We start from the raw sequence: 16,041 nt of genomic DNA, 5'->3' as shown, positions 1-16,041 counted from the left end.
AATAGATTAATTAGAAATCAATATAAACAATTTATTAATATGTCTTGAAAAAAATATATTAATTAGAAATATTATTTTTTAATTAAGAATTAATCAAAAATTAATTAGAATATTGGGATTAATTGGATTAATTAAAAGTAGAATGACTAAAAGTGTCAATGTCCAAAAGTTGGACATTGACTGATTCTAGAACCATCCTAGGGGAGGGGACGGTTCTATAGGGGTTTATGGAGCTTTTCTAGGAGTTCTAGGGAGCTTAGGGTTGTTTGTAGGGATGAGCAGTTTGTTCCAAATTCTGATCCCGTACCGGTACCGTACCGGAACCGGTACCGAACCGTACCGAATTTAGAAATACGGGACGGTACTTGGTACTCCAAATACATGAAATTCGGGAATCGGTACCGCCGGTACCTGTACTAGTACCGAGTACTGGTGATGTTAATTCGGTTCGGTACTCGGAATTAACTTTTGATCAAATTCGGTATTCGGGAAATCGGGAACGGGACGGGTCGGTACCGGTTCCGTCCCACGCTCATCCCTAGTTGTTTGGGGGGATTAGAAAAGCTTAGGTAACGAAGTTTTTAGAAATTTTTTTGGAAAGGAAGGTAACGAACTTTCTACTTTGTTCACATCTAGTAACTTAATTTTTTTCATGCGTGATTTACCCCATAATTATTTGAAATTGTTCACATTTACCCTTATGACTGGTTACAAACGGACATAAGGGTAAAATGTGAACATTTCAAATAATTCATGGGTAAATCAAGCACGAAAAAAAGTTCAGTGACTAAATATGAACTAATTGAAAGTTTGTTACCATTTCAAGTCATTATCATTTTTTTATAATCACCCCTTAATTTATTTTTCTTATTGGTAGCAATTACTTTGATTAATAATTTTGGTTTCAGTAACTATGATTTGTTTTATGTTGTGTTTGTAAGGAGTATTACAGAATAGAATGCATATCACATAACCATGTTTTAGTTCATTATTTTAATCCTAGTCAATGAGATAAACTTTTAACTAGAGTTTCTTTATTCATGAGTGAAATGCCAACCCACAACGGAGAAATAAATCAGTAGAGTTTCACAAAGGCAAAAGAACACATATACGAACAATAAAACGAAAAGTAGATTAAAAATCAAAAGGAGCATAGTGAGAATGTACATATAGAACTAACATACAAATAGAAAAAGTAGATTAAATAATAACCATGAAGAAAAGTATCATCAAAACAAGTTGAAAGTAAAAACTAGGGATGAGCATATGGACCGGGGAACCGGCCGGAACCGGTACCGGCACCGGAACCGGAACCCGATGGAACCGGTCGGGCCGGGACCGGGACATTATTTTTGTGGATTTTTGGAACCGGGAACCGGTAGGAACCGGAACCGATATAACCGGAACCGGTAGAACCGGCAAAAACCGGTAGAACCGGCAAAAACCGGAACCGTATGATGCTATTTTTCAAGGATCGGTTCCAACATTTAAAGACACGACAAGAACCGGTAGGAACCGGGAACCGGTAGAACTGGAACCGATAGAACCGCCGGGCCGGTTCGGTTCTTGATTTTGGCCGAAGCCGGTTCCCAGTTCCGGGCCGGTTCGGGCCGGTTTGGTCCTTTTGCTCATCCCTAGTAAAAACAACGAAAACTAGGCAAAATGCAGAAACAATGTAAATGTAACTAGCACCTAGACTACTCATATACTACTCTACAACATTGAACTTATGCACTCTTTAATCAAGCTAGTGTGCTTGTAAAGAGAAAAACCCCATTCAAAGTTAACATTGCATTATATTCACACTTTTTTAACATACGTTCTCTCTTCCTCACACAATTTACAACAACCATCTGCACCTTGTAGATTGAAAACAGTTATCTATGTTCTAAGTATATATCTGAAACCACGACAATCTTTGTCTCTTTAATTTCTATGTGATTAAAGTTGCTTTTATTGTATTTGTAACTGTGATTTCCAGTACCTTACATAATAAAGATATATCACACGATTGCTACAACATCCTCATTTTTGTGACTTTCATATTTAGTTTGTGCTCATTCTTAATAATATTTAGAACTATTTACGGGATAATAGTTTGAAAGGATAACAAACTTTCAATTTTGTTTGTATTTAATCATTAAACTTTTATAAGAATAAAATGTGAATCATTTTAAATAATTTAGAATAAATCAAAAACGAAAAAAAAAAAAAAATCAGTCAACCACTCAACATAAACAAAGTTGTGTTACCCTCTCGTATCATTATCCCAAGATATAAAACGGGGTTTTGCATTGCAAACTGCAAACCGAGATTTAAAGTTCAAACGCTCAGTTGAGAGCAACTGGATTTTAGGGGATGGGGATATTCGCATGCTTCGGAGTTATGGTGCCCTTTCCGTTCTACTATTGGCTATGGAATCACCCACAAAAATGGGTGAATCTCTGCGGAAAAGGTCGAGACCCTTCCAAAATCATGGCTATGGTTTCTCATTTTCTCAAGCTGGTTCAGTTCGCGTCGCTCTTCTCCGTTTCAACCTTCTCATGGCCTCCTCCTCTCTACTTCTGGCCCCTCTTCTTACTCGGCCAGTTTCTTAACTTCAGGTCGGTACACATATGCCCTGAACCTCTAGTTAATACGAAATAGCAATTAGGGTGAAGTTTTGGGATGATTTTTGACTTTATTGGTAATGAAAATGCAACTTAGGTTTAGATTAGGGTTTGCTAAGATCTTATCGACGCTCTACAATTGATGATTATAAGACTTCTACAATAACTTTTGTGTGCATAAGCTGTGTGTTTAATATTTGAAAGATCAACTGATTACTCGGATTCTAAGTTTTTTTTTGGATGATGAATTAATTACAGGGTATATCAGTTGCTTGGTGAGTCAGGCACTTACTATGGTGTACGCTTTGGGAAGAATATACCTTGGGTCACTGAGTTCCCTTTTGGGACAATAAATGATCCTCAGTATGTAGGTAGCATTATGAGCCTTGTAGCTTGCATACCATGGGTTCCCTTCTTGTATATCTTCCTCTGGGTTTTAGGCTACATTTTCATGATCCATGTTGAATCAAAGGAGGATCCAGCTTCTCGTGCCAACCCACTTTCTTGAAATTTGACCGGTCAACACCTTTCAGTTTCCCGACTGATTTCGAGAACACAGATTCAAATTTGTTATTCCAGATAGATTCATGTTTTGTTTTTCATTGTCCTCCAATTTTGATGTTGTTGTATGCATTAATAAATTTCCTCTAGTGTTTAACTGTTTAAGTTTGACACCATTTCTTGCATTTGACCCTATATTAAACAAACAAATCAAAGTATGTGTGTGCTATTCTTTTGCATTTGCCCCTCTCATAAAAACTAAGAATGAACATGTAAATTTAGTCGCTACACATGAGAAAACAGATGCTATATAATGCAATTGTATCTTGTGAAGCTGGATTTTATCAACAAATTTTGATGTCAAATATACAATTAAATGACAGAAATATTTAAACGAAAAAAAAAGGTATGCTGTTGTTGATTCTAGGCAATAGCGAGTGGCATCTCAAATATCTGGACTGCATTTTTGACAGCATTAGTGTCGATATCTACCAACTTCCCTGTCTTTGATGAAGCTACAATGCATTTACTGTCTTTTATGTTTGGAAGAAACAATTTTGCTTTCTCTTCAGACCCAAACAATGCCACACTGCAACAGATTTAAAGTCAAAAAGTTTGACCAGTAAGTCATTACCATTATTGTTGTTTGACTCATCATAAAGTTGACTTTTTTTTATGGAGAAACTCACCAGGGTTTTTCACGTGCGATTGCTAGTTGTATTGCTGCTGTGTTTGTAGATATAACCCCAGCAGAGTCATTAATAAAAGCAGCCAACTGCAAGAAATAGCAATGAGCTTTCATTCATTTGTTTACTATAGCATCTTACATTCATATTTCCTGTTACAACACTCTACTTTGAACAATCTACCTAATTATTTATAGTAATGTCTTCTAAATACAAAGCAACTTTTTCAAGATATAATGTCTTGATACAAAAGGAAAAAAAAAAAATTCAAAGTAAAAGGCTATATTTTGGATAGAATTTTCGCAGGTCAGTGACTTGATAAGAAAAAAATTGAAATACAATCTGTTATACAAAGAAATGAGAGTAGTCAGCTATAATAAATGAAAGTATTTTGTTATTTCTTGCATTTAGGCCTAAAATGTTGTCTGGATAAATGAAGTTTGAAAAGTATATGAGAAAATGACAAATACTTAGGGAAGTGAAAGAAAAAAAAAGGAAACAAGGGAAAACTTCTAAAAAGGTAGGACTTAATACGGGTAGTTCCGTTTTTTTTTTTTTTTTTTTTTAAGGTCGTTAATTATGCTTTAAGTAAAAAAATTAACATTGATGGATACTGGCTTTAAGGAACTGTTTATTTTTCTTTTCCCCATTAATAATTGTATTGTAAAGTGCTGAATGGTGATGGTAATGGTTGATGTATGAATAGAATGTTGTATACACAAGGTTTGTTAAATAAACCATTTGAATTAGGCTAAGTGAGTATTTTACCCTTATGTTCCAAAACCACAAATTTGACAATATTCATCAATTGCAACGTGAGAGGGGTTGGGAGGAAAAGGAAGAAGGCAAATAGGTAAAAGGTTAAGTTAGTATGTCTAGATTTAGTATGTAATCCATTAAGTCAAATAGAAACAGCTCCTACATATTGTCCTGAATACGTGTATTAAGTATTAAGTCAAAAGGGTGGAGAGAAATTGAAACCTGTCCTGGTGTGGTGATGAATATTATATTGGTATCATCTCCTACAATTTCCTCCACATTCTCTCTTTCTTTCTCATGAGGGATGACATAGACCGGTTTGACTCCCCTATATAACAACATTACATATCAAACAAGAAACCATCACATATATAAAAATAAAAATAAAATTAAAAATTATGCAACACTTTGATCAGGTACCTGATTGAATTTGTTATCTGGGCCCATATATTTAAGGGTAGTAAGCTATCGGTATCCCCCCTTGATTGCATAGAGGCTTTTGAATCGGATTGTATACCGTGTATGACAATATATTTCCCTTTCTCAACACCAATTTTATTGTATTTGTCAGCCACTACGTCCTTTAGCTTTCTGGAAATGGATACTTTAAGTGGTGGAATTATTTGCCTCGGTACACTCCTCCCTGGCCTCGCTAACCAATCAGTCATCTGATGGTACCTGTTGGATAACAAAATTAAATAAATCCTATAATCAATTAATCATATATCATCGTTGGGTTGTAAAATACTAAAATTTAAGTTTGTTAAGCAAAGCAAAACAAATCCATATGAAACAAGAATTTGTCTTTATGATAATAGTAGGCAGCAAGCAACTGACATGTTATATCCAGCCTCAGAGAGATTCAAGTGATCCGGTGTGAATGTTTGGGATAGAAGTAATCCTGCTCCTGCGGAATTCACATTTGGATATATGTAACTCACCCGCTCCGTAGCTGCTGACATGAACAGAAACGACGCATGTCCTAAACCTGCTAGTTTCGTTGAAAGCATCATATCATAGTACCTATTCTGCAAAACTACCACATATATAATCACATATCACTCCTAAAAATTATTTGTTAAATCACCATTTTGCCAATCTAACCTTGAGTAGTCCGAGTAAATCAAGGTATTCTGCAGGCTCAGGGAAATCGTCTTCTGGATCAAAAACATCCGCCCATCTCACATTTTTGTTCAGCTCAAAAGCTTGTTTCCCTCTGGCCGAGCTCAGGACATCCACCTGAACACCAGGGTATCGATCCTTAATCAGTTGGATGGTTGGGAAAAACAACAGGTTTTCATAAACCCCACCAGAAATCACAACACAACATCTCCTAACATCACCCCTGATTTTCAACCCTAACGACATAACTTCTGGCATGAACCCCGGTGGAAACTTGAGAAACCCATACGGGTTGTCTGGATTCTCGGGTGGTCTTGGGTCCTCGGATTGCTTACCCTCAGAATACTGCGATCCATATTCCATGTCCGGGTCCTCACCTGTATCGAATGGGTCCAGCCACTTGTTTTTCTTTTTTGCATTTGCTTGAACAGTTGATGTTCGTACTGGACAATGTGGTTGACGATCTGCTGGATTGTTTTGAAAAGGAAGAGTACCGAATCGAGTGGAGGAAATTGAAGTGGGGTTTGTGAAAATTGGTGGAATGGATTTGGGTAGTAGCGAAGTGGTAGCCATTGATGAATACTGATCAGAACTCCAAGCTTGGAGGTTGTGATTATGTCATCTGTAGATGACTGGGAAGAGAAAGCTGAAGAGGTATATTGGGATTTGAATGTGTGGAAGATGGTTGGATAAGGGGCTTGAGAGCTCTATCATTTTAGAACAGACTTAAAACAGGACAAAACGTTGCATTTACTTGTCAAAAATAAAAAATTTTCCCTCCTTTTTTTTTTTTTCCTACATATTTTTTTTTCCTTTTCTTTTTCTCTACTTATTTCCTTTTCCTTTTTTCATCTTTACTTAAACCAACAAACTAGATGTTAAGGTTACACACAAAATAACAGGGAAGGTGCCTATCATCGATCACTTTAGCTTTTCATTTTTTTTTAACGGCAAACTAAGTAACCTACTCTTAAATAACCACTTATGTCTCAACCGAGACTTGAACCCACAACCTCTCCTCCTATAACAGGATCACTCCTTACCGCTAGGTCATTGGCCATTTGTTTTCATTAAATTTCACTAAATACATACTATCACCTTAAATTCTTTCCGATCAATTACCAAATGTTTTAAGATACTTATGGATTTTAAATCATTATCATGTGCACTCATGTTTTTGGCGAGTTGAGTTTTGTTAGTGATTTTAGTGACACCATGTCATTTTATGTAACTGGAATTAACATGTGAGCTAATGAGCTTCTTAATTTGTACTCTAATATATGTACGGGTTTGTGCGGAGTGCACGCATGTATAAGATCAAATTAAAAGCCAGTTCGACGACAAGTCGGGGGTCCGAGGGCAGCGCTCCTAGGTTCGAGGTTTCCAAAAGGGTGGTGCCCCTTTGGCGGGGTCTGGGCGCCTCTAGTAGGGTCCAAGGGGTAGAGCCCCCGGTTGGGTCATTATGGTAACATAGTGGGAAATTTAGCTTTCTGAGGGTAATCATGATAAAACTAACGAAACTCGTTAGTTTTGGAAACCCTAAATCCTCATTAAAATCCAGATTACCCTAACTTGCTTCAAAAGCAACTCATGACGGTCCAACCCTTAATGAAACCCTAATCTTGAGTAGGAACGGATTTGGCCACGTGACTTAAGTGACCAACTCGACGAGTTGGAGCTGGAGGATGAAACCCTAATTTCCAAGGCTTTGCACCCTATTTAAAGAGTCATTAGCCTCCCTTACAGCCCCTTTTGAGCTCAGTAACTCTAGATCGTATTTACTCTCCATATTTGTGTGTTATTAAGCTTGGAAGGTGGATCTTGGTAAGAAGAGCTTGAAGATCAAGGAGCTTGGAGCAAGGAAAAGTTGTGGATTTAATTCTACTCCATTCTAGCATCACTTGAAGGTAACAAGTTGTTACCTTGACCTTCTTCTAGCTAGATCTTTCTATGTTTGAGATTAGGGACATTTTTGCATGTTGGTGGTTCATTTCGGGTGTTGGGCCATGATCTGAAGTTGCAACTTCAGATCTAGTGTAACACTCTAAAAATTCAAGCCAATTTAAACATTTCAAAAACAACCCAATTTCATTAAGTTATTACAAAAAGGTTTTCAATACATTTATTATCAGAGTATTCCAAGAACCATATCATAAAACAAAAACATGAGGAGCGGTACGATCATGCCTTCGCCTTGCCACGGTCTCCTGAAGTACCTGAAAACATTAAACCACAACTGTAAGCCCGAAAGCTTAGTGAGATACCCCCAAAATACCAACCACATATACCATACGCATAACATATCATAACAGAATAGAAACAGAACATCATGCACTGGGTCCACAGCTCTACAAGCTGAACTACCCCATGGGCCCTCAGTATGAGTCTGGAATGCCTATCGGGCCCTTAGCTCGTATCTGGAATGCCATTGAGCCCTCAGTACGAGTCTGGAATGCCTACTGGGCCCTCAGCTTGTATCTAGAATGCTCCCGAGTCCTCAGTATGAGTCTGGAATGCCTACCGGGCCCTCAGCTCATATCTGGAATACTCCCGAGTCCTTAGTATGAGTCTGGAATGCCTTCCAGGCCCTCAACTCATATATGGAATACTCTCGAGTCCTCAGTATGAGTCTGGAATGCCTTCCGGGCCCTCAACTCATATCTGGAATACTCCCGAGTCCTCAGTATGAGTCTGGAATGCCTTCCGGGCCCTCAGCTCATATTTGGAATACTCTAGGGTTTGTTGGCTACCGCACAGAGCAGTACAACCTCAACCCATCCCACATAACATGTCGACATGTAACAGATAAATGCACATACAAGTAATCAATCAGTATCACAGGCAGTCCTACGGACCTACCCGACTAACATATCAACACGCATACATTACTAATTCAACTCAACATATCAATAACTACTAGGATATCAAATCTGATGGGCCGGCCTTGGTGCCTTAGACCCCTTAGTATAGTGAGGATAACTCACCTCGCAACTGTTGGCTGAAAAGATAGGATCACGCTGCTCCAACCTCCGACACGAACCCCACCACTGATAATACCAAAAGATTGAACTCAATAAATACCAATAATTACCAAATTACCCTTGGAAGTCAACTGGTCAACTCTTGGTCAAAGTCAAAGTCCTCAGTCAAAGTCAAACTTCCTGACTGGCTCTATTCGCCGAGTCAGCCCGCTGACTCGTCGAGTCCCTGGGCTCTGAAAACTCCCATATCGTGACCCAACTCGCCGAGTCCTACAAACTCTGAATCACTTCATGCTCAACTCACTGATTCATAGCTCAACCAAAAAAGTTAGGACTTCACGACCAGACTCGCCGAGTCCAAGAACAAACTCGCTGAGTCCAAGGCAATCCTCAACAGACTCGCCAAGTTGTTCTTCCAACTCGTCGAGTTCCTGCCCATCTTCATCCAACTCGCTGTGTACACCCATGTGACTCGCCGAGTACCTCTAGTTCTTAACCCATGCGGTGGCTTTTTAAGCCATTATGGAGCTCCAATCCATAGATCTACCCTTCCAAAAGCTATTCCTCACGTAAAGTTGCAAACTTTAAGTGACATCAAGGAGATATAAACTCAAAACACACTAGGGCTTGGGTTTTAGACAAAAGGGGCTTCGCCAATCATCCAAGGATTGAAACTTTATGACCTTAGGACTCAAAAGAAGTTTAGATCTAAAGTTTCAGCTTCATATCTAGCTTCTATAACAATTCCCTTAACCAAGGAAAACCCTAGCCTCCACATATGAATGATTCTAGAAGAAAAGGGTTAAGGTAACAGCTTAATACCTCACAAACGTGCCCCAAACTGGAGTGGATTCTGGATCCACACGAAATCCTTGATGGTTGCCTCTTGCTTCTTCAAGTCTCCTCCACCAAATTCATTTCTCAAAGCTCCAAACACTCTCCAAGCTCTAACTCACGACTATTAGGGTTTCTGGGACTCAAAGGGAGTGTAAAGAGGCTAAAGAGAGGGTATTATGTCCTTTATATAAAGCACAAACTTCGGATCAAGGTTTTTCTCCACCCAGCACCAACTCGCCGAGTCACTCCTCCGACTCGCCGAGTTAGTCACTTAACACATGACCAGATTCGCGACCCGACTCGCCGAGTCTACCTATTGACTCGCCGAGTCGGTCTTCCATATTTACACTAAGCACCCAGAACTTTGCTCTTCTGAACTCGGGGTGTTACATCTAGGCTCATCTTGGTCCTCATAGTTATAAAGATTCAGCCTTTAGCAAGATAATGCCTTTTCATCACCTAAAACCTCTTAGTTTGATTTTAGCCCTTATCATCTTGCATGTACGTAAAGTTTGCAACTCTACATAGGAAGTATGCCTTAGGAGCTTATATCTGCAATATGGAGCTTTGGGGTGGCTTAAAAACATCTGAATGGAGATAGGACTGAAGAGACTCGATGAGTTTGCATGGCCAACTCGGTGAGTGCGACAACCCAAGTTGCCCCGTTACATTTCTCCGTTACCGTTAACGGAATATTCCACTGTTCAAAAGTTCCGTTAATGAGAAGTCGTCAAGTTTAATAAACATTTCAATTGTGTATGTTTATATGCCGTTTAATTCATGATAAAAGGGAAATAAAATACATGACACATATTTCCATTTAATTGGAAATGTTAAGTTTTATTATTACGACCACTAAATCGGGTGCGACCAAAAGCCCCGTTTAACGGCAGTATCAGGTAGAATTCCACTGTGTCCCGACTCAAAACCCTATGTAAGGGTGAGTGGAGTCCATTGGATACTTTTTACACTCTCTTTATATACTCTCTCTCTAGACTCGTTTTAGCCCCGAATCCGCAACCAAACCCTTCCAAATTGTAAGTCCGCTTACCCTAACTTATTCTAAACATATTGAATTGAGTTTATAGCCCAAAACTCGGACTTAGAAGCAATGAAAAAGGAGTTTACGGCCTAAGAACCTCCTTAGGCCGTAAACACCCAAAATGAGGCCAAAAGGACCCAATCTTGTCCCTAATGGCTTGGAAATAAATTGAGGTATTGGCCTAGGAGTTTTTAAACATTAAAACTCATGGATTTGGGGGTTAAAAGAGAGTTTACGGCCCAAGCACAAGCTTAGGCCGTAAACACCTCAAAATCATGTTAAAAGACCCCAAAAACACTCCCAAACCACACTAGGGCTTAACTTATAAATTAAGGGCTTATTCCTTTGGGTTTAGATCACTTAAACACATCAAAATGAAGGATGAAAATGAGTTTACAGCCCAAGCACATGCTTAGGCCGTAACTCCCCAAACATGCCCAAAATGTTGGTTTTTGTCCCCCAAATGGCCTTAGACTATTTCTATAAAATGCTAGGAAGGATTTAAGGACTTAAACACAATGAAATGGGGCATGACTTGGAGTTTACAGCCCAAGCATTTATCTAGGCCGTAAACTCCCCAAAACCCACTCAAATGATGGTTTTAATCCTCCAAAATAGCATCATACTTCATTAGAAATCACTAGAAAGGCATTAGGGGCTTTAAACTTCCCAAAACTCTAAGGATTAGAGTTTACGGCCGTAAACTCCTTTAGGAGTGGTTCCTTGGCCTTAAACTCATAGATCAAGCCCTTAGAGGCCTCAAACCCACTCATGCCTTTTGGGAAAAGTGCTTAGAATAAATCAATGAGCAAACTAGAAGCATTAAACGCCCAAGAATATGACCTTGGGAGTTTACGGCCGTAAACTCCCTTGAGTTTGGCCGTAAACTCCAAAATGGTCCATGTTAATGCTTTAAACCCATTCACACACTTGATATTTGAGTTTAGCAAAGTTCCACAACTGATAGGAGACCCGTAGCACCCTTAAACGCTACCCGGGACCCCAAACACTTTTCCAAAAGTGTTTTCCGCTCCTTTGAGCGCGTATATTTGTGTAATTAGCATTAAATGTACTAATTGTATGTAAACATATGTTATCATATGTTAAATAGGTCATTGAGTGTGTTCGAGTCCTTACGTGGCACCGAACGCCCAAACAACACTCTTGTTGGACCTACTTACACCAGGTGAGTTCATACCCCTGAATGAACCTTTTAATGTTTTTTTTAATGTTTTATAGGGGGAATACAAGTTAAACATGCTAGTTATCTTGTCAATCACATGTGATCGATAACCCGCATGCACAAGATTTTACCACTTTACACTGTTTTTCCAAGTGGGACACTATAATGATTTTTACTTATTTCATAGCTTTTACTTATACTGATTTATCCAAATCCATTTTGAATTGGTTTATGAAAGATCCTCTAAGGTTTTTAAACATATTTTACAAAAGAATACAATTTGTGATTTTCTCTGTACATAAAGGCTTTTCATTTAAGATTTCCCTTTTTGACGTATACTTTTACTTGTTAAATACTGCTACTTCGCTTATACTTATTTTATACTCTGAATCGGTAACACTTTCACTTATACCTATAGTTAGGGATGAGCAAAAGGACCGAACCGGCCGGAACCGGGAACCGGCTTCGGCCAAAATCAAGAACCGAACCGGCCCGGCGGTTCTATCGGTCCGGTTCTACCGGTTCCCGGTTCCTACCGGTTCTTGTCGTGTCTTCAAATGTTGGAACCGGTCCTTGAAAAATAGCATCATACGGTTCCGGTTTTTGCCGGTTCTACCGGTTCCGGTTATATCGGTTCCAGTTCCTACCGGTTCCCGGTTCCAAAAAACTACAAAAATAACATCCCGGTCCCGGCCCGACCGGTTCCATCGGGTTCCGGTTCCGGTGCCGGTTCCGGTTCCGGTTCCGGTTCCGGCCGGTTCCCCGGTCCATTTGCTCATCCCTACCTATAGTCGCTTATACTTGATGACGCTTATACTTATTCACGCTCTTACTTAGTGATATCGACTCTACTTCGCTTATACTTGATATCGACTCTACTTCACTTATACTTGATACACTCTCGCTTCACTTATTGTCGCCTCCACTTCGTGATACACTTATACTTGTTCGGCACTTCTACTTCACTTGCGACCGCTCCTACTTCACTCGTTAGACACTTCTACTTCACAAGAATCACTTATACTTGATACACTTATACTTTACGATTCTGTTATTCCACACTGTATGAATTCACACCACGATGATATGCCTTCAATTATTACACACTCAGTCGTAGTTAGATGTACGTCTGTGCTTATATAGATACATATAAGTAACGATTGAAAGACTTAGGAAGGCTCATCCGCCCTATTTCCTTTTCTTCGTTGAGATGTGGTCTGGTGGGATCGGGTGGCCGTCCGAAAGTCGTTTGGTTCATTACTTATATACTATGTATATGAGTATGGACATACAGGAAATTCTCCAGTCAGTTCTGTTAAGAGTCTCTACCTTTAGTCTACACTTACATTAGAAAACCACTCCCTCCTAGTAACACACTATCCTCTATTTGGGATGCATCTTCGGGACACGGCCTTCTCCGTCGTCTAGTTGGTAACCAGAGTGTCCTGTAGGGAGAGCGGACATTGTGTGTATAGGCCTATACGGGATTGACAACCATGCACCCTGACTGCTAGCCACAGTCCACGGCCTACCAAGCCAAGGGGTGACAAATGTCACATTTTATATAGATGCTTGTAGGGCGTCTAGAACTCTAGTCAGTATGGTTACGAGTATCCTGGGTTGCCTTATAATTCAGGGCTTTAAGGTAACGGTATTTCGTCAGCAATTTACACTATATGCTGATGTCACCTTTTTCAGAGTCACACTGTTTGACCTTGCTAGACGTGTCTTTCATGTGATACTGTCTGCGGTCTGTAGTCTCTGATTTGACCTTGCGAGATGTACCTTTCATTTGGTATCGTTTGCGGTCTGTCTTCACTGTTTTGACCTTGCGAGATATACCTTTCATTTGGTATCATCTGTGGTATGTCTTCACTGTTTTGACCTTGCGAGATGTACCTTTCATTTGGTATCGTCTGTGGTCTGTCTTCACTGTTTTGATCTTGTGAGATGTACCTTTTATTTGGTATCGTCTGCGGTCTGTCTTCACTGTTTTGACCTTGCGAGATGTACCTTTCATTTGGTGTCGTTTGCGGTCTGTCTTCACTGTTATGACCTTGCAAAATGTACCTTTCATTTGGTATCGTCTTCAGTCTGTGTTCAGTGTTTTAGACCTTACCAGCTGTACCTTTCATTTGGTACCTCCTGGGGTCTGTGTCTCCATCTGTTAGACTGAACCAGGCGTGGCGTTAGTTCAATACTCCCCTGGAGTCTATGATGCTTTTGCCTTAGCCAGCAGTCTTCACTGTTGAGGCATATGTTATTCCCTGATGCCTCTTGCTTTCTTTAATAATCAAATTCAGTATTTTGATAATAATAGCAATTAAGGGAAACTTCTTTTACCATATTACACTGACCAGTCTTGGTAGAAGGCTGCTTTTGTTAAAGAAAATATAGGATTTTCTGGAAAGAACTCTAATACACTGAAATCTCTTAAACTATCACGGTATTAAGTTATTTGAATGAAATGTCACTAAATGCTTATGAACTCACCAGCATTTGTAAAAATTCTGATACTCGCTTTTCAAATAACTTGTATTCTCAGGTTAGCATTAAACAGGTACATCCCCGGAGTTGTTGATGAAGATAGCTTAGTACCATGCTGTAATTATTCTATTACTTGTATTACTTTAAATTGTTGTAATGTAACCTTGTAAAACTATTACTATTAATGCAATGTTTTGTTGTACTTTGATTACTATAATGCATGTGTTGTGATACTTGACATGACGTAATCCACCCCAGAACGTTTCCGCCATTCCGGTTTTGGGGTGTGACAGATTGGTATTAGAGCATTGTTTATAGTGAGCTAAGTATATCAATTCATAAAAGATATACAGCCTATAAATACAAAAAGGATAAAACACTCTGACCAAGAATTATACTTTAAAATATAACCATATTTTACCAAAGTATAATAACATCCGGAATCTAAGCACTCGAACACAAGTATCACAAAAAGAACAAGAATAAAAGTCTTCGGATGTTGAGCACTACAGACAAATCTGGGCAGTTATGTAATCGTACGTTGGAATAAATGTAACCTGATCAACTACCTTTATTCGAGATGCGATGAACGTGTGCTCGGGAGTGATTGTGGTGTGCAACCGGTCTGAAACTTACCAACTAGGATTTGTTAGAGCCAAACATAAAGTTAAAATAGTATAGGAGTATTTTAGAACGCTAAAAGATTCACACTAAAACCAGAATCATAATTCAAAGACGAGAACCAAAAAAAAATTAAAATACCATAGGGGTATTTAGAATACATAGATAACCTGGTGTGAGAACTAAAAGATCCTTATTGATATACCTACAACTACAGAGGGTGTACTTCTAAGGTTATATATAATAAGGATTCCATAGGCTAAGAATGTGTGGTTTCGCTCTATTTCCTTTTGCTCGTTGGGATGTGGTCCTAGAGTAGTATCACGTATTCGAAGGCCTATCGGATCTAAGCTATATATGATTTGTATACCCTGTGTAATCGTAGCAGGACTCGATATGGATCATCCAGCGAAATCTTAATAATCTGATAGGATTCTTTAGACATTTCCATTCCCGCACGAACCATGTAGAAAACCCTACCCACTTCATTGCATAACAGAAGAGTTGATTCCGACCCCGAAGAAGTTCATTTAGAAGATTTCCTGTTCGGAAATAAATGAACTGGGTCGAGACTATTGAATGCACCAAGTGCCCATATTCTTTTATGGACATCGGTGAGGAATTCGCCTAAACTTCGAAGATCCCCAGTCATCCATCATGAAGTAATGACACCCATAGTTGGAATCAGAGGGAAGGCGGAGTAGAAATTCAATATGTCCATACGAGAAGAGAACCCTAGGAAACTGCCTGAAGGAAACCAACGCCGATTCCAGTCAAAGATACGAGGCAGACCGAGGGAGCCAGTATGTGGAACCCGAGAAGTGTCTTTTCCTCGTGTTCATCACGCTAATACACCCATAAAATAATACAATTTAGTGAGTTAGTGGTTACACTGCTCACGCTAAGTGTTAGGTGAATCGCCTTGTTCCCGTTGCCAGTAATACGCTTAGAGCGGATCCCTACACCTCTGTGAGGTTGTTTAGCCATAAGCTCTCATGAGCCTCCCTTTCCGCAGCTTCGTTCCGAACTGTTCTCAAATCTCTCCAGGCCGGAGAGTGAAACCTTTCTTAGTATAAAGGTAACTTAGTAGGAACGACTCGCATCTTATGGCTTTTCTTTCTGATATTCATACACTCACTTCGATTACCAGGACTACATCATAGGGATGTGGGTCGACAATCAGACAACCAATACCCGAGGCATGGGAAAAATA

General features: G+C 39.4%; 2 protein-coding genes across 2 annotated transcripts; one reads left to right on the top strand and one right to left on the bottom strand.

The window, feature by feature from the left end:
* Positions 1 to 2,276: 2,276 nt before the first annotated feature.
* PLMT (phospholipid N-methyltransferase) lies at positions 2,277 to 3,295 on the top strand. Its single transcript, XM_078996250.1, has 2 exons — positions 2,277 to 2,603; positions 2,868 to 3,295. Exons 1-2 carry the CDS (start codon positions 2,359 to 2,361, stop codon positions 3,115 to 3,117), a joined length of 495 nt encoding a protein of 164 aa, XP_078852376.1. The 5' UTR covers positions 2,277 to 2,358; the 3' UTR covers positions 3,118 to 3,295.
* Positions 3,296 to 3,402: 107 nt separating this feature from the next.
* On the bottom strand, positions 3,403 to 6,386 carry PNSB1 (NDH-dependent cyclic electron flow 1). Its single transcript, XM_078996248.1, has 6 exons — positions 5,660 to 6,386; positions 5,393 to 5,583; positions 4,976 to 5,233; positions 4,778 to 4,883; positions 3,800 to 3,885; positions 3,403 to 3,699 (listed from the first exon to the last, which is right to left on the bottom strand). The coding sequence occupies exons 1-6, from the start codon at positions 6,248 to 6,250 to the stop codon at positions 3,534 to 3,536; spliced, it is 1,398 nt and encodes a 465-aa protein (XP_078852374.1). The 5' UTR covers positions 6,251 to 6,386; the 3' UTR covers positions 3,403 to 3,533.
* Positions 6,387 to 16,041: the final 9,655 nt, after the last annotated feature.

Source organism: Lactuca saligna, chromosome 5 (assembly GCF_052625555.1).
Source record: "Lactuca saligna cultivar CGN05327 chromosome 5, ASM5262555v1, whole genome shotgun sequence".
In the NCBI taxonomy this organism is placed as follows: Eukaryota; Viridiplantae; Streptophyta; class Magnoliopsida; order Asterales; family Asteraceae; genus Lactuca; species Lactuca saligna.
This window is presented reverse-complemented; position numbering and strand designations above follow the sequence as displayed.